At 34.4% G+C, this 23,371-nt stretch overlaps 3 protein-coding genes across 4 annotated transcripts; 2 read left to right on the top strand and 1 right to left on the bottom strand.

Annotated features, from left to right (window-relative positions):
• Window positions 1–4,377: 4,377 nt before the first annotated feature.
• Window positions 4,378–6,742, bottom strand: LOC110817021 (CASP-like protein 1C1). The gene is made up of 3 exons (XM_022045411.2): window positions 6,220–6,742; window positions 5,913–6,015; window positions 4,378–4,769 (listed from the first exon to the last, which is right to left on the bottom strand). The coding sequence occupies exons 1-3, from the start codon at window positions 6,372–6,374 to the stop codon at window positions 4,536–4,538; spliced, it is 492 nt and encodes a 163-aa protein (XP_021901103.1). The 5' UTR covers window positions 6,375–6,742; the 3' UTR covers window positions 4,378–4,535.
• A 278-nt stretch (window positions 6,743–7,020) lies between these two features.
• LOC110816957 (riboflavin synthase-like) lies at window positions 7,021–13,806 on the top strand. Of its 2 annotated transcripts, none has more exons than XM_022045340.2 (2): window positions 7,021–7,912; window positions 13,546–13,806. In XM_022045340.2, the coding sequence occupies exon 1, from the start codon at window positions 7,086–7,088 to the stop codon at window positions 7,905–7,907; it is 822 nt and encodes a 273-aa protein (XP_021901032.1). In that variant the 5' UTR covers window positions 7,021–7,085; the 3' UTR covers window positions 7,908–7,912; window positions 13,546–13,806. The 2 variants fall into 2 exon arrangements, with proteins under 2 accessions (XP_021901032.1, XP_021901033.1); XM_022045341.2 differs by having other exon boundaries at window positions 7,021–7,920.
• On the top strand, window positions 7,778–13,806 carry LOC110816956 (riboflavin synthase-like). Its single transcript, XM_022045339.2, has 3 exons — window positions 7,778–7,912; window positions 11,162–12,073; window positions 13,546–13,806. The coding sequence occupies exons 1-2, from the start codon at window positions 7,907–7,909 to the stop codon at window positions 12,062–12,064; spliced, it is 909 nt and encodes a 302-aa protein (XP_021901031.1). The 5' UTR covers window positions 7,778–7,906; the 3' UTR covers window positions 12,065–12,073; window positions 13,546–13,806.
• Window positions 13,807–23,371: the final 9,565 nt, after the last annotated feature.

Below are 23,371 nucleotides of genomic sequence, written 5' to 3'. Positions count from 1 at the left end.
TCCATAGGGGTTCCGCTACCCGTTAACCTTTAACATTCATAATCAGTTTCCAGGACCGTCCCCATACCCCGTCCGGTATGGGCGCCAAAACCATAAACCTCAATACCCCGTCCGGTATGAGGGTGAAACGGGCCGTCCCCATACCCCGTCCGGTATGGGCGCCAAAACCATAAACCTCAATACCCCGTCCGGTATGAGGGTGAAACGGGCCGTCCCCATACCCCGTCCGGTATGGGCGCCAAAACCATAAGATCTCCATACCCCGTCCGGTATGTGAGACCACAATCCCGGTAGGGTTCCCTACGGACCCGGTCCGTCCACCATCTCCCAGGATATCTAGTCAGGCTGACCCCATCATACAATTATCAGTCTATACAATGTTTCATTTCCCTTTTTCCTCAATAAGCATCATCAATTCACATTTAAACAAGCAAATCGTAATTCATGCCGAACAGACAACATACAGTATCAGTTCTTCAGTCATTCAACCCATAATTAATAAAACAGTAATATGTGCATTCGAAACTATAAAATGAACACATCAAACCCCATAATGCATTTAAAGCTGTAAAACAGGCCAAATAACAGTAAATCATCAATCACACTAGACTCGGGCTCCATTAGCAACCTTAAGCAATTTCACACATGCGTTAATTCAAGAAATACCGTTTTATTATTTTGAACTTTAATACCGTGATAGGAAATAGGGTGAGGGGTCCTTACTTGTTTTCGAGATCCGAATACGATTCACAGTGCGCCTGCAGGCCTTCCCTAATTTTCCCTGAATTTTTCCCGGGGAACTGAAACACACTAACAGTACCTGCACATGTTCCAAAAAAAATCCAAATTAGGCCCAGGGCCCCTTTCGGACCAAATCGCAACTCCGGCACGGCGGCTCCGCCGTGCTCCGGCGACGGCGCCGCCGCTGGCGGCGGCGAGTCGCCTCGGGTTGACTGTTTTCGGCCGTTTTCGGCCGAATTCGGCCACACTCGCATTGGTCCTTGTCAGAAAACAGCCCTAGGGCCCTCGGGGGGCCAAAAAATCACGGAAAAACGGAGCTTACCGGCGGCGGTGCTCTCGGGTGCAGCGGCTCTCCGGCGAGGTTCGTGTTTTGGTGATTCGGCTCCGGTCAACCTGTAGAGAAAAGAATGGTGATCACGGTGATATAAAAATTGCATCGAACGGAGGCCGGGAAGGGCCTCGTCGGAGGCAAAAACCGAGAGGGGGCGCGGCGGCGCCGCTGGGCTTCGGCCGCGTATTCCGGCCGTTTGGCCGGGATTTCGGTTTCGATTTGGCCATAGGAGGAATCAGTGGGGAAAAACGAGTCGGGGGTATGAAATTTACCTCGATCGGCGGTCGGAAATTTCCCCGGTGCGGCGGCGAGTGGCGGCGGGTGGCGGCGGTCGGCCTCTGGTTCGTCTTCTCCGGCGAGCGGCTGGCGGCTAGGGTTTGTGGTCTGGTGTGGGGGTTCTATTTATAACCCCTTGCCTTTTGATCACAGCCGTTCATTTTGTTTTAATCTGGGCCGTTCGTTTTTGATTGAATCTGGGCCGTCCGTGCGATTGAATCTGGGCCGTCCGATCGCGTGATTGATCTGGGCCGTCGGATCGCACCCACGCGGATCGCCAACGTGGCTCCTTTTGGAGTGACGCGGTCTTGCCACGTGGCAGGCCCTGGTTGGCTGGGCCTGCTGACTGGGCCTGCTGACGTGGCTGCTGACGTGGCCGCCCTTTTTTTTTTTTTTTTTTTTTTTTTTCTCCTCCTTTCCGGGTGCTACATTACTGTTAGCCCCTCATTCTCCAACCACATAACAGACTTGCACTCTACCCATTTGTTTTAACCATAGCACCTTACCAACTCGACACGATTATGGTAGTCCCTACACCACACCCATACATCCACAAGCTCCGTTCTCGTCCTCACGATACCTCTCGTTCACTCCTCTCTCTCACACAATCGACTGCCCACTTTTTATTCCTATCCCAACTTCACATCCCAACCGTTGATTTCACCTATTCCATCCTAACCGTTTATCTCACTCTCCTCAAATCGATCTAGGCCGTCTGTGCAGGGACACAGGGTCTTCTCTTGTTCATTGGATCTCTTTCATTTGATAAATGAATCTGGATCGTATGATTAGATTAAATTTGACCGTTTGATCGTGCCTGAAGAGGAAACACATTTAGGGCATCCGTGCATGCGAGATGCGATCTGGGCCGTTGGATTCACTGCCATATGGATCGCCCACGTCGCCTCTCGCGTGGAATCGATGTCAGTGTGTCCGCCACGCGGTGTGTTTTGACTTACTGTTGTTGCTAACGTGACCGTATTTTTTTTTTTACGATTTTACCCTATGTTTAAATTTTTTTTTTTCAAAAATACAATTTCTTATTCATAATTTCAATTATTTTTTTAAAATTGTTTTCAATTTCATCTATAAATTTATTTTTCTCAAAATTTTTGTAAAAATAAAATAAAAAGATAAGATTAAATTATTTTAATGGAATATATTATTAATGTAAAATTATTCCGAACTAAATTTTTGAACTTATGTGTTACATTATACGTATTATTAAATTATTTTATACTTATTCTATAGGTATGTTATTTTATTGAAAAAATTTAAATGTAAATGTTAAATTAATGAATTATATTTATAAAATTTTATTAAGAAATTATGTGTTAACATATTTACAAAATTAAATACGTAAGATTTATTAAATTACGGAATTATATATTAATAAATTTTAAATATAATTCCTTAATTTGAGATTTATATAAAAAAAAATTAAAAAAAATTAACATATATAAAGTCTTGTAGAAGTAATTTTATTTACAAAATTGGAGTGAAACGACAAGAAAGAAACCTATAAATTTACCGTGATGGGTTACCGTACGGTGGAGCACGCACAGGCAGGAAAACAATGGCCGACAGCGACAGCGACAGCGACGAGAAGGTCTCAAGAATTGCTGTGACCATCGGCGAGGGTGAAAAAGCTTGCAAAATGCTAAGAACATCTAGGGTTTCAAGCTTACTAGCTAGGAATTTGAATGGATTCATCTGCCACCTGAACTTACTTTTTCTATAGATCTGGTATGTTGGAGAAGATCCGGAGGAGGAGGAGGAGGAGGAAGAAGAAGCCGTTATTATGCAAAATTTTCTTGGAGCAACTACACGTGTAGAAAGCTTTGTTTCTTCAAGGAAAATTATGGTGGAGCAAGCCAAGGTAACATAATATTAGTCCAGTTAAGAACAAAGTTTTTTGTAATTATTTTGAATTTTAGTTAGCAGCCTGATTTTCCGCAAGATTTCTGTGCTGTTTAATATTGAATTATTTTTTGTTTAGCCCAATTTTGTGCCCGTAAATTAGAACTGTGTGCTTTGAGTACTAATGTTTTGATCAAGAAACTTTATATATACACTCCCCCTGATAAGCCGAATTGCAGTTTGCTGAGTGATTTTGATATTAAAATTGTATGATATTCATATAGTACTGCTTCTTGCACCCTTCACAAAATTCTTTTGTCTATCTGATAAATTCTCTCCCAGACTTGCAATTATTCCTTTACCATGTGGTGGAAGAGTCTCTCTCCTTTTTTTTTTTCCCCCACAAGGTAGGGATAGATTCAAACTCGAGTAATTGAGTTGTAATAAAAGAGCCTCATCCCAGCTACATTCTCTGTTGTGATTGGTTTAGAAAAATGAGAGATTAGAGGAACTGGGAACCTTTAACAGATTTTGATAGTCCATTCTGTTGAAATGGATATGGTTATCATGATGAACATGTGGAAATTGGCACCACTACCCTTGTTGAGATAGAGTTTTGATGTAACTCAGTTAGCTGTTAATAATAACTGTTTTATGTTAAAAAACTTGTCCATAATTATATCATGAGACCCTTTTATGTAACTGCAAACAATTATGTGATCCTCTGTAATAACTTGTTGCCTTTCGGTTCACAGCTCATCAGCCTGTTAACCGACAGTAGATGGTGAGGTTTTCTAAGGGATTGTGATGGGTTTGACTTTGGTGAAAAACCCTAACTCACTATGCTGTTATTGCAAAGTGCAATGTCTTGAAAGTCGACAATAGATTGGGCATCATTATAGTTTAGTTATGCATTGTAATACTTTAGCTTATAAATTTCTAATGACAGTGTGTAAGAAAAAACAGAAGTTGAATTTAAATTGCAATAGAGTGAAATCACATGGGTGAATCTGTATCTTATAGATTATTTTTTGAAAAATATACAGCTGATGTTGCCTTTGGATTAGAATTCATTGATTGAACTGTAATTAGGCTCAAAATTTAAGGATGTGACTATACTTTCTCCATATGAAAATCACCAAACAGAAGCCAAAAAAGTGACACAGAGATTAAACCATCAAAGGCTTGAGGAAATCAAGAAGAAGAAGCAAAACACGAGAAAATTACAAAACAAAGAAGATGAGATAAAACTGAATTCCATCATTGAGAGCTATATAATAAAAAGGGCCCTTTTAATTAAGTCAGAGAGAGAGAGAGAGAGAGAGATTTAGGTCTTTTGAACAAGAAGTGGATTTAGAACAGTATGGATTGAATAAAGGAGGAGAAGCATGTGTATGACAACTCCAATGAAGCCAGCAGCTAAAGCTCCTGTTACTTGGTGACAGTATTTTGGCACTTGCCCACAGATGGGCAACCATCCTGCATTAGCATTCCCTTTCTTTCCCACTTGAGCTATTGCTAATGCTGCTGAGATGCTTGAAGTCAGTAACATTGTGAAAACCTGCACACCAGATGATATCAATTAACTAATAATTACTATAAGTCAATAACACTGACAGTAATTCGCAGTCACGTCCAAGATTACCAGAAAATATGGTGATGTACTTTAAGAGTTTCATGATTTTCTTTGTATATATATATAGCTATTTTTATGCACAATATTTTCTTGACTTTTTCTTGGTTGTAAGGTTAGTACTTCTCTCTTTCTTTTTTTTGGTTGAGTGGTTAATACTATTCTCCATTTTAATGTCTTTTCTGTCTGAGTTATGGGTTTTTTTATATAGAGCTGAGGGGAAAAAGAAGGGGATAGATACCCAAAGTACCTGTACTTTTCAACAAATCTATATTGGCTCCTATAATAATTTTTGTTTCAAATACAAACTCATATTTTCATGTCTAAATTAGCCCCCATTGTTAACAGTGTATTTAACATTGTTTAATAGATTATCATGTGGCAGACGACGTTGCCAAGTAGACATTATATTTTAAAAAACAACTAGCATGTTTGCGATGTGACTGGCACACTGACCACTTTTGAAAACGTTGTCAGCATGGCTGCTATGCTTGCAGTTTTTATTTTCTTCCCTTTCTTCTATCTTTCACGCACGAAATTTCATTTTCCATATGACTTCTGAAAATATCTATGTAGCCACTCATTTGCCATGTAGATATCTATTAAATGGTGTTAAATGATACATTGTTAACGATAAAGATTAGTTTAGACAAATTTGAAAATACAGGTTGTATTTGAACAAAAAATTATTGCAGCAGTTAATATGAATTTTGAAAAAAATGCAGGTGCTTTTAGGGTATATATCCCGAAAAAAAAGTATGTTATTTCTTATCTGAGCTACTCAGGTCAAGTGGCATTGAGTGTCATTGGAGCACCCTTTCAAATGGGGTTCCAGCAATGGCCTAACAATGGCCTGGAAGCAAAAACTCCTCTTTGACCTGGTTCGTTTTACAGCTTGGTAAAAAGCAGCAATATAAAATACGCATATGTACATATATATATGCGTATAAACAGATGCATGATTGTTTATTTCAAGTAAAATAAACACATAACTGCATGATTGGGTTTGTATAACAGGAAATAAGCCTTGCAAGAGAAAAGAGAAGAGAATTTCAGGTTGTGTATAATTACCAAATCCAAGGCAACAACCAATCGCCAGAGCATGCTGTCTGTGGGAAGAAACAGAACCAGAAAACCATATACACTCACAATGGCATTGGCAATCATAAAGTACCTACATACACCAAAAAGAAAATCTCACAACTCATTTCAAAATAACAAAAAATACTACCATAGAATGTTAACCTCACATTGACCAAGTACATGAATCAATATTAACATTGCTTGTTACCACATGATTTTGGTATTGCAGATTTGGATGCCTAATTCACGAATATCAGACACAGGCCTATCCGAGAAAGACAATCAGAGAACTTACCTGAATGCCGGTGTGTCACTGTATTTTGCTTCAAGGGACACTGCAAAGAAAGAAGCTGTTTGATGGCTAGTAGCCATGATAATGGTTGCTGATAGAGTGGCGGCGAAGGCCATGAGTCTTAGCAGAAGGGTGCATATCCTCTTGGTTTTAGACATTGATGGGTGTTTAAATTTTTACAAAACACTTGGTGGGTATTGCAGAAAACTAGTTTGAGAATACACAAAGTCTATACACACACACCCACATACATATATATGTGGAATTGTTTGTGAGGAGGAGAATAAAGGCATGGCATTAGCATGAAGATATAAATGTTGGTTTTGTGTTGTTAGTTGAGATTCTCAATCACAGTCTACCTACAAGTAATTCTACTTTTATCTACTATGCTTGGACTTTGAATTGTATAAGCAAATCATTTTTGTCTTCTTATTGAAAGTCTTTTTCTTATGTGGGTAACCTAATGTATGTACACCTCAACAACTGTTTAAAAGAGGAAAGTTTGAATCCAGGTTAAGAAAAGGGCTGGCTGTGCTAATTAGGTAAGAATATTTTAGCATAACCATAATTTTGTTCTCTACTTTTTAAAGTAGTATGTAAGTATTTATTTAGTAAATACTTATACTAACCGAGTCCGAGGATATAACTAATTATACAAACTCCGTAGTTGCTCACAAAGATTGAACTGAAACTAAAAATTTTAAATTTAATTTAATGTAAAGGTTCTTCATGGATTAAATTCACAACCCTAGAAATAACAAGAGAAAAAATTTATAATTTAGCCTTATATAAAATTATAATGATTTGGAGCCAAGGAGTACCGGCCAGCGTTGCAAAAGCCTGGAAATTTCCCCTCAATCCAAACAAAAATGGCGCTCACATTTTCGCTGAACTCGTTCTCCAAAATCCCAAAACCCTCCCCACCAAAAACCCAAATCTTCAGTCTCTTAACCACAAACCCCAAAACCCATCTCAAATTTTCTCCAGTTCTCAAGCCATCCCCTCTCTCCCTCTTCACCACCCGCACCTGTAATGCAAAACCCACCATCAATCCCCTTCGGAAATCCACAATCCGGTGTCTTTTCACAGGCATCGTCGAAGAAATGGGCGAAATCAAGCAACTTGGTGTCGTCGATCATGGCGGGTTCGACCTGAAAATCCACGCGAAGACTATCCTCGAGGACGTGAAACTCGGCGACAGCATCGCCGTCAATGGAACCTGCCTGACGGTGACGGAATTCGACACCCAATTGAACGAATTCACCGTCGGATTATCCCCCGAAACGTTGAGGAAAACCTCGTTGGTAGAGCTCGAACCGGGTTCGTTGGTCAATCTAGAACGAGCGGTCCGACCGGTGGACCGGATGGGCGGGCATTTCGTGCAGGGGCATGTTGATGGGACGGGGGAGATAGTTTCGATGGAAGTGGAAGGAGATTCTTTGTGGGTCAAAGTCAAAGCTGACAAGAGTATATTGCAGTACGTGGTGCCTAAAGGGTTTATAGCCGTTGATGGGACTAGCTTGACGGTTGTGGACGTCTGTGATGACGGGAGTTGGTTTAACTTCATGCTGGTTGCTTACACGCAGCAGCATGTAGTGATTCCATTGAAGAAAGTTGGGCAGAAGGTGAATCTGGAGGTGGATATTTTGGGGAAGTACGTGGAAAGATTGCTTTCCTCCATGAAAGGTTAATGAAGGTAATGAGGTAACTGGTTTTCTGGCTTTTGATTTTACTGTGCCATTGATGTTGTTGTTTGTGGTAAATTTAGTTTATTGAAGCATGAATTTCTTGAGTTGCATTTTTTCACAAGGAAAGAATTCATTCACCAGATGACAAGGAGCCTGAGTTGTATAATCAGACATGAATGTTGGTTTTGTAGAGAGGCTGGATTGTGTTTTTTTTTTTTTTTAATAATCAGATGATTATTCTTTTTTAAAACTTTTGGTGTTAAAAGGTGGATGAATAGTATTTCCAAAATGTAGTTTACCAATTTAGGTAGAAGAATTTGTAGTAAAAATATATTGGTTAATCTATAAAGATCTTTTGCAGTTTTACATGGATCTTGGTTAATCTATATGATGTAAATATTGGTTAATCTATATGATGTAAACAATTTTGCTTTACATTTTCTCAAGATGGGTGAGAGTTGAACTTTGAGTTATTAAATCTCCAGTAAGGAAACCTCATGTCATATTTACTACATACTTTTGACAGCTTCCTCTAATCTCACTGTCAAGTTATCGCAGCATATTTATACTTGTGTGTTTGGTTCAACGACATTTCTGTTCTTTTACCAAGTTACTAGAATGGCCTTGACATTCCAGTTTTACCTTGAAGTTCTTATGGATTGATGTTTTATTTGTATATGGCTAGGTAAGAATAAGACTTCTACTAGCTTGGATTGAAAATGGATTTAGAAATGCTGTTCTCATTCTACCTTATCCTATCTCTGCTATTCTTTTTCAACTCTATTTCTTATTCTTACTACAGAAATTAACACTTTCAAACCATACATAGGCTTATTGTATGGGGTGCTACAGTGCTTCCATTATTCTGATAGATATTCCAAAACATATTTTTGAAATGAATGACCATACTATTCCAGAGATATCAACCCATCTGCATTTTTCTTCTTCACATTGATGATTCAGTTAGAGTGGATCTCCCTTGTTTTATCTTTTCTTTGAAGTTTTGAACATAAAATTGAATTGTCCAGCTTCCAACACAAAATTTGATCTTTGAGAATTTAGGAAGGTCATGGAACTGCTCTGTTTTTATCTTTGATAATCTGGATTCTGGACTCACATTGGCTTTTGTCCCTTGGTTTAAGATTGAGCTCAAAGTCTTATGGGTCCATATGATTTGTTTAGAAAAGAGGATTCTGTTAGATATTTTTAGTAAATTCCCAAATTTCCCACCCCACACATTAAAGTCGATGGGAGGAATCAAGGAGGTTTTGTAAAAAGCCAAACCATGGTTAAATTGGTTAGGTTTTGATTATCTGGCTTGTTCTGGGATTTCTTGGCTTCAGTTTCCTACATCGTTCTGGTTAAACTTATTAAGATATTCGCTCTGGGTTTGAACCTTGATCTGGAACTGCTCATTTATAATGTGTAGATATATCTCTTATAGCAGGGAAATGGAAAAGAGGAGACCTTGCTTATAGATATATAGTTGTTGTCTTCCTTCTTTTAAGTGCTTTAAGGTTTTTGTTACATTAGGCTCGATGTTCTTACCTTACCTACGAGGTTCTAACGATGGTGTTTCGGAGGTTATCGTTTCTAACATCATTAACGTTAGATTACTGCATAAATTTTCGAAGTTGTTGAATTATTATGAAATGCTACAAATGGTTTGAGTTGTCCTAGGAAAGATGAATCAAACATCGTCTTCCTAAACAGCAGAGCTTTTCGATTCACTTCACCATCACTCACTATTAGCTAATAACAGAGGAGGAAATGCAGGAGTAGATTATCTTTGCAAGTCTATGTTTGAAATAAATATAAGAATTTGTTTGTAAGTCTGAAACTTATTTTAAGAATATAAGAAATAAGCACTTTATTTAATGTAGGTTCTTATTTTTTAAATCTCATTTACTTTTTAAATCTATGTAAAGTTGACAATAAATATATAATAATTACTTTTTTCTTGTAAAGATAACTGTTTATTTTCTCAATCAGCATTTGAACTATTTGCTAATTTTTTAAAATAATAATTTCAAATGTTTTAATATATATATATATATATACACACACACACATATACACACACTAGGATGTCTTTTTTTGATGTGGGTAAAGCTATAAATAACAAAATATACATCATTTATAAGTTTCTTATACACAAAATATCAAGAAAGGTGTTCAACTAATAATTTTTAAGGTAAATTAAGAAATTAATTTTTAAAATATTTTTAGGATAAATAAAAAAATTAATTTTCAAATATGATACTTGTTACAATTTCAGTTTTATTTTTTTTTTTATTTTAAATATCTAATTTGTTTTTATTTTCTAATAGAAAAAGTTCAAAATATTTAGATGTTTTAACTAATTAATTAATGTAATAGTAATGTTAATTTAATGATTTTAATTAGTTAATTAAATTAATAAAAATAAAATTATTATTAATTTATTGATTAAAATTATTTTTAAAATATTAAAATATAATATAATTATTGTATTTTTTTTCTAATAAAATGAAAAACATTAAAATAAATAAAAAATGTTAAAAACCAAATATAATTAAAAATAAAAAAAAAGGACAATTAAGAAAATTACTCTAAGAGAACAGGAAAGGGAAAACAAAACTAGTTTTTCTTTGCCAATTTGTTTCATTTTTTTCTGTCTTTCTACTCATTTTCTCACTTACCAAACACAAATTTCTCTCCTCTCTTAGTCCTAATCCTTCCTCATCTTAGCTCTCTCATGTCTCTCTTCCCCCTCTCTGTTCTTTGGTAGGCTGTTTGGTTGCCAAGAAAATATAAAAGAACTGGAATGAAACTGAAGAGCTGATGTTAATGAGTTGAAACCCGGTTAAGTTCAGACTGAGTCAGACTATTTGGAAGTATTTAATATAAATGGATAAAAAAAGACGCAGAGCATTAAATCCATATGTTCATTTCTCTTACAAGACATTTCTTTTTGTCATTTTATAAATAAATAAACTGTTGAAGCACCGTTTTTTTAGACAAGAAATTTCAGTGTGTGAGAATGGCATGGTTCAGAACTGTCAGAAGTCTAATTTGAAATAACTTAGTTTATCTAATTTAGAACATGGTGCAGCTCATGCTGTCCTGCATGGTTAGTAAATTGCATGTGGCCCCATAAGCTGCCATCGCTGACGCACTCTGCATTACAGCCTGGGGAGGATTGGTAGATGATGTGATCACAAATGATTTTTTTTTCTTCAATCAACATGTTTCAGTGACGAAGTGTTTTATTTCAGAGGGTTTTAAATCTCGTGCTACAGAGTGCAAAACCAAGGACTGTTGGCTCGTTGATTTTCTCCAGAAATAAACAGAAAATGGCAGTTTCTCCTTCCTTGAACTCACTCTCCAAAGTACCAAAATCCAGCTCACCAAAACCTCAAATCTTCAATCTCCTAACCACAACACCCAAAACCCATTTCAAGTTTACTCCGATTTTCAAGCAATCCACTCTCTCCCTCTTCACCGCCGGCCATGCAAATCAAAAGCCCACCATCAAACACCATAGCAACTCCTCAACTCGTTGCCTTTTCACTGGAATTGTCGAAGAAATGGGCGAGGTCAAGCAACTGGGTGTCGCCGATCACGGTGGATTCGATCTGAAAATCCACGCAAACACCGTCCTCGACGGCGTGAAACTCGGCGACAGCATCGCCGTCAACGGAGCTTGCATGACAGTAACGGATTTCGACAAAAGATTGAACGAATTCACCATCGGATTATCCCCCGAAACGTTGAGAACAACCGCACTGGTAGAGCTCGAACCAGGTTGGAAGGTCAATCTGGAGCGCGCGTTGAGGTCCGTTGACCGAGTTGGCGGGCATTTTATGCAGGGCCACGTGGACGGAACAGGGGAGATCGTGGGGATGGAGATGGAGGGAGATGGGTTGTGGGTCAAAATCAAAACGGAGAAAAGTTTACTGCAGTTTATAGTGCCTAAAGGATCCATAGCCATTGACGGGACTAGCTTGACTGTGTTGAACGTGTTTGATGATGAGAGTTGTTTTAATATCATGCTGGTGGGTTATACGCAGAAGCATGTGGTGCTTCCATTGAAGAAAGTTGGTCAGAAGGTGAACCTGGAGGTGGATGTTTTAGGAAAGTACGTGGAAAGACTACTTGGTGCTTATAAAACTTCATGAATTCAAGAGGTATACTCATAACACTATTCTCTGTTCTTCTTTTATTTATTTATTTTATTTGTGAAGCCATGCTTTTGGAAACCCATAATGGCTCGGCGGTGAAGTCGTGATTTTGGAGTCTCTCTATTTAGTGTTGGACTCGCCTTGAGTAGATCTCTCTCTTTCAGTTTCCTAAAGTTGATTTCAGGTTTCCTAAAGTGGTTATTGTCTCTGTGATTCTTGTTAATTGTAATCTTCGATCATTCCTTTCCTTGTTTTGTTGCCTAATCTAGCCGGCTTTCCTTTTTTTGCACCACCATCCACGAGCTGAATTTGCCACCCTCATTTGTTCTTCTCTCTACCGCTGGCTCTGGTGGCTGCTTACCATACATGTGATAGATGAAGAAGAAGCTTTAGTTAGTTGACAATTCTCACTACTGTGTCCATAGCAACCACATTTGAAGCACACCAAGTAGAGTCCTTGATGTTCTACATAGAATGTTCTATTTTGAATCCGAAATTTGAAGATCAACAGTTTCGTTATACCAGGTTCTCATGCATCTATGTCGAATCTAAAAAATGTTCAACATAGATGCTTGTGAACTGCTCCCATGAGACCATCGTGGTGTTAGTTCTCCATCACCCTCCTGCAATGAATCCCAAGCTTCTTCTCCAGGAGCTCACTACTATACTGTTATATGCTTAATCCTAGAAAATGAATCTATGCAGCAACGGTAAGGAACCAATTTATGGTAGGACTCAATGAAGAATATGATGAGGTGAGAATTTAGATGTTGGGAAAATAAGAGATATCATCCTTGAATGAAGTGATATCATTAGTTAGCATAAAGGAAAGTAGAAGAAGGGTTATACTTGAATCCTGCACCACTAAGGGTTTCGCAATGATAACCAAAGGCCCCAAACCGCATAAAGAACTAAATCACAGTGAAAATATCAGTTACTGGCAGAGAAAAAGGGAAAAATCTTTTGTATGCTTCTAACAAAAAACCTAGTACCTTCATTAAAGAATGAGGATACAAGAATAATTTCCAGAAGACTCATGGATAGGCACACTTGCCGATCCACAGAGAAGAAAAGGCTCTAGACCTTAGCGATTTTAAAATAGAAATTGAATGTCTGAGACACGACTCGAGTGCTTGAAAAAACCCAAATGTTGTGGACTCTTGGCACATTTAAGTACATTTTCTATTTCTCATGATTTAAATGAATGAAAGAAACATTTTCGTATGTTATGAATTGTGGATTCATGTGATACCAACCATATGAGAAACACGTCTAAAGTTTTTAATACCTATACTCCATGTTATAGTAATAGAAAAATTATCACTACTGAGGGTTTATTGACCAGTGTAACCTCTCGCTTTACTTTTATTGATGTACTCCTTTTTTATCGACTATGCACAAACTTTATTTCAGTAAGTAAATTATCTCAAGATTTTAGTTGTAAAGTGATTTTTTCTCATTGTTATTGTAAATTTTAGGACCAAATATTGGGAAAGATGATCGGATGTGCTAGATCATTGTGAAATTCAGGACCACCCTCCCCATCGGCACATTAGACATATAATGGCTATATTGGAGAAGATTAGAACACCATTCTTTCTCTATCTCAAGGTTATATTTCCTTTTTTGTTTTTTGATTCTAATAATGAAAAATTACGTTGCGATGTACATGAACAGGCAAACTTCAACTTGTAATTTTTCTCTCTTGTAATGAAGAAGTAATTTTCTTTTTATCTTAATTTATTGTGATGTTTGGATTCTCTCAAATATTTCTATTTTTGAGGTCAACAGTTTGTCTCATTTATTGATAATTGATATTCAGGGAACTTGGTTTTTTCAATTGAAGTCTAAAGATGAAAACATTTATATATTTCTCTGAGGTTAATACTAATGATCCCTACGCAATTTGGAGAAAAAATGAAATATTTCAGAACTAGTAATTCTAAAAATTACTTTGACGAAAAATTGTCATTTAAAAAAAATAAATAAATTATTGATGAGTATTTATATGTTTATACTTCACAACAAAATAAAGTAGTATAATGAAAAAAAACTACTTGTTTACTGCTACTCGATTTTTTTTTTTTTAATTTCAGAACTGTGTTCCTAAACAATATTAGGAGAAATTTTGTTTTTTTTTAAGTAAGTGTAAAATGTATTAATGTGAGTTGCCACCTACCTGATCAACCAGTTACCATCTCGAATTCCAGACCTTCGTAGTCCTATAGGAGTTCTTGCTCATTTTTTCTTGAGGTATGAGTTTTCAATAACTTTGTTTCTTAGGTCTTTGGGTGTGTTACTTATGTTCACATACATTAATCACAAAGAGGGAGCCTTGATTCTACAACCATAAGGTATGTTTGTTGAGATATTCATCCACCCAAAAAGATTACAAATGTTACAATCTCATGATCAAAATTTTTTATTTGTATCAGTTGATATCACATATATTGAGATAAAATCTTTTTATGATAATTCTTATCTTTCGGGGGAGACTATACTAGAAAATAAGGAGAATCAACGCTTCTTTAACCTATTTTTTTTTTTTTATCTTCCCTTACTTATGAAGAGTACAATCTATAATGCTTATGCCAATAAAAACCTGGTGCCCGCAAAGTGAACATAAACCCGTACCTCCAAGAAATGAACCTAAACCTGAACCCAAGCTAAACCCATGGTTTTTCGAGGTATTCAAGAAGGAAGAACTTAGAATCTGATTTAAAACAAGTTCAAGAATCTGAGTCGAACACTAATGTACCTATTGCATTTAGAAAAGGGACGAGAGCATGCACTAAGCATCCCACTATTCTGTTTCAAATTTTTTATCCCTTAAAAAATGTTCTCCATCTTACAAAAAGTTTCTTACAAGCCTTTACATTATTTATTTTTAAATACTATATGAGGTGTTCCCTAATGAGAAATAGAAAAATGCTATAAATGGGAAGTAATGGACTTGCAAAGAGAAAGACCGGTAGGCTTGAAATGAGTATTCACTGTTACAAGTTCAATGGAACAATAGAAGATGTAAGGCAAGATTGGCAGACAAACAATATACTTGGACCTGTGAGATTAACTACCAAAAAAAATTTGCACCTATTATAAAGATGAATACGATACATATCATACTGTCTATAAATGCTAAGTTCAATTGGAGAAGAAATTTACGTAGAGATTTTTTCTCAAGTTTACTGTAGGAGTAGGAAGGAATTGAGTATGCAAATTGAAAAAAGGCACCATATATATTTAAACAATCTCTTCATATATAGTTTGGTAGATTTGTAAAAGTAATGTTATCCATGGGGTATAAACAAAGTTAGGGAGACTACACCCTATTTATTAAGCACTTAAATTCGAGAGGAGTCACTATCCCCCTAGTATATGTGAATGATATACTTGTTATAACAAACGATAAAGACGAAAAAGTAGCTTTCAAGTAATGCATTGCTAGGAAGTTCGAAATTAAATAACTAGAGAAGTTAAAATATTTTTTTAAAATAGAAGAGACCTCTCCAAAGTCAAGGAAGTTAATCTCCCAACAAAAATATATCATAGATTTGTTTAAAGGAAACTAAAAAACTAGCATGCAAGCCGGCTAATGCAACCATCAATCCCAATCATAAATTAGAACTAGTAGAACTAAACCTAGATATGGACAGGGAAACATACCAGAAGTGACAAGGAAATGCACTAGAGTCTGATAGAAAAATTGATATACTTGTCATGTATCAGGCGAAGCATTACATATGCAATTAGTGTAGAGAGCTAGTTTATGCACAATTTAAAGAAGTGCACTTACTATAGCCTACATAATACTTTAGTATTTGAATGGTACTATGAGGAAGAAAATTATGTCCAAATTATTGAAGCATACATTGATATAGATTATATTGGACAAAAGTTGACAGAAGATCAACTTATAGATATTGTAACTTTCTTAAAGGGAATCCAGTGATTTGGAAAAGTAAGAAATAGAATATGGCAACTTATTCTAGTGCATAATTAGAGTTTAAAACTTTGACTCAAGGGGTGTGTGAGCTTCGATAGTTGAAGATGATTTTAGAAAACTTAAAGACTTAATAGGATAGATCTATGAGACTCTATTGTAATAATAAGTCAATAATTAATATCACCGACAATCCATAAAACATGACAAAATTAAGTATATTGAAATAAGCAGATACTTTATTAAAGAAAAACTATTTAGTAAGTTGATTTATATTCAATATATGTGAATCCTTCGCAACTCGCTGATGTTTTGACTAAAAAATTAAGTAATTTTATATTTTAAAGAATTATTGATAAAACAGAAACAAATAATATATATTTACGTATTTAACGGAGAATATTAAGAAGTACTTGTTAGAGCTTCGTTAAGATAAAGAGTATATTGCTAACATACTCTAAATTCTTGTAATCATTATAATTAATATTATTTCTTTTGTTGTTACTATTCACTTGTATATATAGGTTCTTAATATTTAATGAAATAAACAACAATTCATTCATCAACGTATGAATAATTGTTGAAAAAGATTATTGAATGAGATTGCTCTTTCTCATAAATTTGCAAGTTTAGCATTGCACACACATCAAATCAGGTGGGAAAAACCAAGTCCGTGGTTAATTTTTTTGGAATGTTTGCTCTGGTTAGGAGATGTTGCTTATGTATATATATAATATATCATATAGTTTTTCTCTTCCTTGTCACCTAAGCTCCTTCCTTTTCTGTTACATCAGCTTCATTATTCTTACCTTACCAGTTTGGATCATATTCCTATACAAGATAGCTTTACTGTACTTTCGATCCTAGTCAATGAAAAAGAGGAAATACAGATTCTCTCTTTTGTGTATGGTTACATCAGCCCTTTAATGAGCTCACTTTGATCAGTTTTTGAACCTTTAAGCATCACTATTATTCTATTCTTTATGTATTTCACTATTAAGTTGCTTCGTCAACTTTCCAACTCGAACACCACTTGCTCCATTGCCCATGAACTATAGATCCATCCTTACAGATTTATAATTGGAACTTACATTATTTTACATCCCCATGAATCTGTCATCTCTTTGGTTTTTTGTTTTTTTATTTTTATGTTGCTTTTCGTTTGATTCTACTTTTTCATTCATCGTGGTTTAAGTCATTTTCAGAATAATCTTTAAGATTACACTTTTTTACATCAACTTTGATGCATGCGAGATTCTATTCACAGCGTACTAATTATAAGAATTAAACCCGTATAATTAAGATCAAAAACTCGTTTTTTTACCATGTTTTTTAACTCGTGAAATAAAATAATTCTAGTAAATTAAAGGTAGCTTGTCGGAAGAGTTCTCTGTCTATAATTTTTTCATTTTTGTTTGGTGACTTTGTTGAAGGTGAAAGCTGAACACCAACCTCCATGACCAACAAGTTGACGGCACAAGGCTGATTATTTGATAGAGAAAGATGCAGGAGATGCAATATACAAAAAGTTGTGGATGATACCCGGTAAGTGGTCAAAGTTGTGCTTTAGGTGCATGGACATAATTATATATACATATATATGTGTGTGTGTGTGTGTATGTGTGTATGTACACACATATATATATATATATATACATACATTCCTATTCCCCTACTTTTCTTTAATGTTCATCACTTCGTTTGTTTAGGTGGGGAAATGGAAGGGAGGTGAAGTGGATTAGTTTCATTTCAAATCTGCATGCTGCTGTGGTTGTTAAAAACTTTTTTAAATCTTTTTAAATAAACATTGATACAATCTTGTATTAGTTAATATATAAATATTAATTATAATACAATAAAATATAATTTTTAAATAAAAACATACACGAACACAGTTCGATTCAAATACATAATCTATTATGAATAAATAAACGTAATAATCATTCAACCAAGTAAACGTAGACTACTAATTATTACATTAATTCGAATATATTTCAAGTAGTGATTAAGTATGAAGTAAGTGGGTTTTCTGAACTTGATAATTATAATATTAATATAAAAAAATTTTAATAAAATTCTCGAGTAATTTTATTTTATTTTATTTTTTATTAAATTTTGATAAAATTAAAATAACATACTTAAAATCCAACATTTCACATTAAGGTATTATGATAAGAACATAAAAAAAAAAAAAAAAAAAAAAAAAAAAGCGCAAGTAACAAAAGGGAAAGTGGATTGGTTTTTTCATTTCTAGACTTTGCATGGTGGTGGGGTGTGTTTGGTTTGGTGGATTCATGTGGGAGTGAACATGGTTTAGATGAAGCAATAACACAACTTTTTACACAAATATAGAATTGAATTATATACATACATATATGTCTATATATATATATACACTTTATGGAGTTGTCTTGTGTGTCCAACATCACATGGGTTACCTTTCCTATTTTCCATGATCATATGTCACTCCTTGGTCGGCAAACGAATATTTTATAATTCATTGTTGCTTTCCATTATTGTTGAGATGATCTTATCAATATACATACATATATATATATATATATATTAGTAATTAGAGCATGTTGGTTTAAGGAGTGTGTATACTTGATGTTTGATTTTTGGTGATAGACTTTATTGCACTTGATAAATATCTCTAAAGACTTGGGTGAGAGACACTCAAAAAGAAAAATATATGAAAAATACCCATATTTTTAAAAAAATTTATATAATTATGATTAAAATTAATGAAAAATACCCATATATTTTTTTTTTATATAATCCAATATATCTTTGGTGTAATTCAATATATTTCAAAATATTAAATGATTAAATTGAGAATATGTAATTTAATAAATAATTAGAATTTAAAATGTTAATTTTATTATAAAAAGAAAAAAAAAAAACCACTAATGCTCCTTTCAAAAGTTCAAACTACATGAATTTAAAATGACACAACATGCCATGTCCTCTTTCAAGGGTGGTGATGGTGAGTTGTTGGATTAACATAATATTTTTTTTATTATTATTATTTAAAAATATAATAAACGTAAATTTAACTCAATTTAATCACTGTCAGCTACTATATATGTTAAGATACGAGTTTTACGTTCTCACTAAAATTTAAACTCGTAAATTTTTAATGAAATACAAAAGTATTGATCACGATAACATTATATCGATAGTTAATTCATGCTATTTGCATAAAGTGTCTTTTTCTTCTTCTTTGTGCCAACTTTATGGACTATGGAGAGACCACCATTAGTGATTTATTCAACAAATCATCTTTGCGGCTCTCCCTAATTTGACTTTTGCTTCATTATATTATTGAGACAGAATGTATTCAAATTCAAACTGTATTTTTTAAATTAAATAATGAGTGAATTATTAAATTAATTTTTTAAGTTTAATAATTATTATAATTTAGTTTTTAATATTTTTAATTTATTTTAAATGTTCAATTTTTTTTAATGAAAAAATTAAAATGATTAGTTTATTAATCATTAATTTAATTAATTAATTAAAGTCATATTTTTTTTTTGTATTTTTTAAAATATCTAAACATAATTTAATTATTTTAATTTTTTTCTTTGAAATAAAAAAAAAGACGTAACGAACTATGTAATGCCCCGAAACTTGAATGAAAATAAATTCATCAATTGAATGCGAAAGTAAAATAATAGAGTTTAAGTTTTACATTCATTACATAATAAATTTAGAATGTCCAATAAACCTACGGGAATAACCATTTTAAAATAACAAACGAAAGTCAAAGAGATAACAAAAGATAATATACTGAACATTCTAGGACGATATTCGCTAGCATTTGAAGGGAGTCCGGGTGGTGAACTATTTACAACTTTCTTGTTGATTGAGATCTGGGTCTTGGTCCTCTTGATCTGAAATAGTTAATGAAAGGGTGAGTTACACTATCTCAGTAAGAATATCACACTACTCACCAATACAGAAACTGAATGTTGGTAAAAATCATAAAAACAACTGATGAATCTCTTAATTTAAGTAAATTCATTTGTCATAAGGAAAATCATTTATTGTACATATTTATTGTTGTGAGATTTACAAAATCGACCTATAAAGACAATAACTCAAACAACATTCCAACCTCATATTCAAGTGAGTAAAAATAATAACTTTCCTTTTTATTTGTCTACTGGTATTCCTGAGAGCCCATAGGAATGTCCCACTATGCATGAACTCATATTGTCAACAAACCGGTTGTTTCCATACCTCGTTCAATATGAGCGCCAAAAATATCATCCTTCAATATTTCATTCGGTATGAGGGTGAATCGGGTCATCCCCATACCTTATCCGATATGAGCACAAAAAATATTATCCTTTAATACCCCGTCCGATATGATGCTAAATCAGCCCGTTCTCATACCTCATCCGGTATGAGCGCCAAAAATACTAATCTTTGATACCCTATCCGGTATGAGATAATAAGGTTCACGATAAGGTTCCCTATGTACCTGGTCCGTCCACCATCTCCTAGGATATCCAGTAAGGCTGTCATTCATTAATTCACATGACCAAATAATTTTCTATTTGCATATTAATTACCAATTTCACAAATCAACCATAAATCATGCAAGACAAGCAATATATATATTAAGGAAGTACAATTGAATCATTTAACCATTCCAATATATCATCATGTATTTAAAGCTGTAAATTCAACAATCAGTTAAACAAGACAATAAATAAATGATTAACCAATTTCCGGCTCCATTGGTAACTTGTAATTATTCTCAAAATTTTTTAAATTATACAAAATACCATATTATTGATTATTAAGCTTCAATTCCATAACAGAGAATAAGGTGACGGATTCTTACCCGAATAGGTGTTTGAATCACTGAACTTTCTACTGTACCTACTGGTGGTTACCTCGTTTCATGAATTTTTCTGTGAAAATTAAAACACACTTCACCTACCTAAAAATACTCTAAAAAAATCTAAAATCAGTGTTAAAAATCTTTTTCGGCTAATTTCAAAATTCCGGCATTGCGGCACTGTTGTGCTCTGGCGACAACACCATCGCCCGCGGCGGCAGTTTGCCTTGTCCTGGCCGTTTTCGACCAGTTTTGGCCGATTTTATACCCATATATGCGAGAAAACACGTTAAAGAGTCTCGGTTAGCTGAAAAAAGTCAAAAACAAAAATCTACCGGCAACGGGATTCTGGTGCAACAGCTCCGCCGACTCAACTTTATGGCTAGGCATTTTTTTTCGGTCAACTTGCAGAAAACAGAACAGTGAACACAATGATAAAAAAATCGCACGAAATAAAAAATGGGAAGTGGCTAATCGCAGGCGGTTTCGGGTTTTGCTTGCGGCAGCGCTGTCGGATTTTGTCCACAGTTTCCAGCTCATCCGTCGTTCTTTTTGCTCCGATTTGACTATAGAGGTGCTCGGAATCAAATTCCAAACGGATAAAAGAATTTTTACTTTTTTTGGCGGTCGGAGGTGGCACTAACGCAATAACGAGTGGCGATCGTCTCCCTTCTCGGACGACTAGTTCTTCTTCTCCAGCAGGAGGCTAACGGCTAGGGTTTGGATTCGGTGTGATGCGAGATATTTATATATGTCTTACTTAAATCTGAAACGTTCATCGCATTTAATCTCAACCATTCGATCGCGTTTAAAGAAGAAATGAATATGGACCGTTCATCGTGATTTGATCTCGACCGTCTGATCGTATTTAAAGAGAGAATGAATCTTAACTGTTCATCGCGTTTAATTGTGACCGTCCGATCACGCCTGAGGAGGAAACAGATTCGGACTGTTCACATGCGTGGGAATGCATCCGGGCACGCAAATTGCTAGCGTGGCCTCCCGCATGGCACCGAGTCAGTGTGTCCTGCCACGTGGTGTGCTCCGGTTCGTCGGGACTGCTGACTAGATGGTTCTACGTGGCACAATTTTTTTTAATTGTATTTTAACTCCCAGTTTTCGATTCTTCTTTCAAAAATACTATACGAACCCTAAGTTTTACATCTTTTTTTCAAAATTATTTTTAATTTCATTGTCAACCTATTTTTTTCTTAATTTCACGTCAAATAAAAAGTTATTAATTTTAAATTTATATTTTGATACATTTTTTAAATTTTAAAATTGATTTCAAAACAAATTCCAGATCCAGATATTACAAACTAAACTGTAACAAAAATATTATGAGTTAAATTATTACAAGTATCAAATGATAGAGACAAATTTAGTAATTTATTCTTAAATGATATGAGTTAAAATATATGTATTTAATCCTACACGAATTTAATTGATCTTACACAATTAACTTCTTAATAAAAAAATATATATATTCTTTAATTCTCATATATTGAAAATGTTATCATAATAATGTTTTGAAAACGTGTTACACGCCATGTTCTTTTGTCAAACCAAGTGAAAATTTTCGAACATGTGTTACATGTGATGTTCTTTTGTCGTACCAAATCGTGCATATATAATATATATATATATATATGTATATGTATATGTGTGTGTACTTAAGTATCGTATATGTAACAAAGTCTAGACAATTAGACATATGTCTCCAACATGTAAAGATTCATCTTTCATACGTAATTTTTGTGTTTGTTTAAATTTACAAATTTCACTCCATTTTCTTCTTTAAAATAAATAATATGTGGTTGACAAATAGAGTTGGCAAGGACACGTGTCAAGCACCCAAGTGGTCCAATGTACACAAACAACATGACAATCGTACCCTCTTATTGTCTATACCATCTTGTTGTGTATGGTGTTTCGCTTTTATGTGGAATTTCTTTTTAATTTCAATTTTTTTTTATTACTGATTATTTTTTAATAAAATAAAATAAAAATAATTCTACTCATATAATTGGTTATGCAATACATATGCATATTTGTAAAAGTTAAGTTTTATAATTACGTAATATATATATACTCTTATACTGTAACAACCCGAAAATTTAAAAAGAGATAAATTATAAATTGAATGCGGAAGTGAAACAATAAAGTTAGGGGTTACATTCCATATACAGTAATTCAGATTACCCAACAGGAATACGGAAATGACCATTTTAAAAGAATTAACGAAAAATTAAAGAAAACAAATGAAAAGTAAACAACTGGACATCCTATTCGCAACCCTCTTGTGGATCGGGCTCTGAATCTTGGTGCTCTTAATTTGAAATGGTTAATGAAAGAGTGAGGTACGTTAACCCAATAAAAATGTAACACTACTTACCGATACAGAAATGAAGGTTGATATAAATCATAAAAATAACTAATGAAACTCTTAATTTAAGTAAATTTATTTATCATAAATAAAATCATTTACCGTATACTTACCATAACGAAA

The sequence above is a fragment of the Carica papaya genome, chromosome 5, assembly GCF_054855325.1.
Source record: "Carica papaya isolate Zhongbai chromosome 5, ASM5485532v1, whole genome shotgun sequence".
NCBI classification, from domain to species: Eukaryota; Viridiplantae; Streptophyta; class Magnoliopsida; order Brassicales; family Caricaceae; genus Carica; species Carica papaya.
The sequence above is the reverse complement of the archived record's forward strand: the minus strand, read 5'-3'. Positions and strand labels throughout refer to the sequence as shown.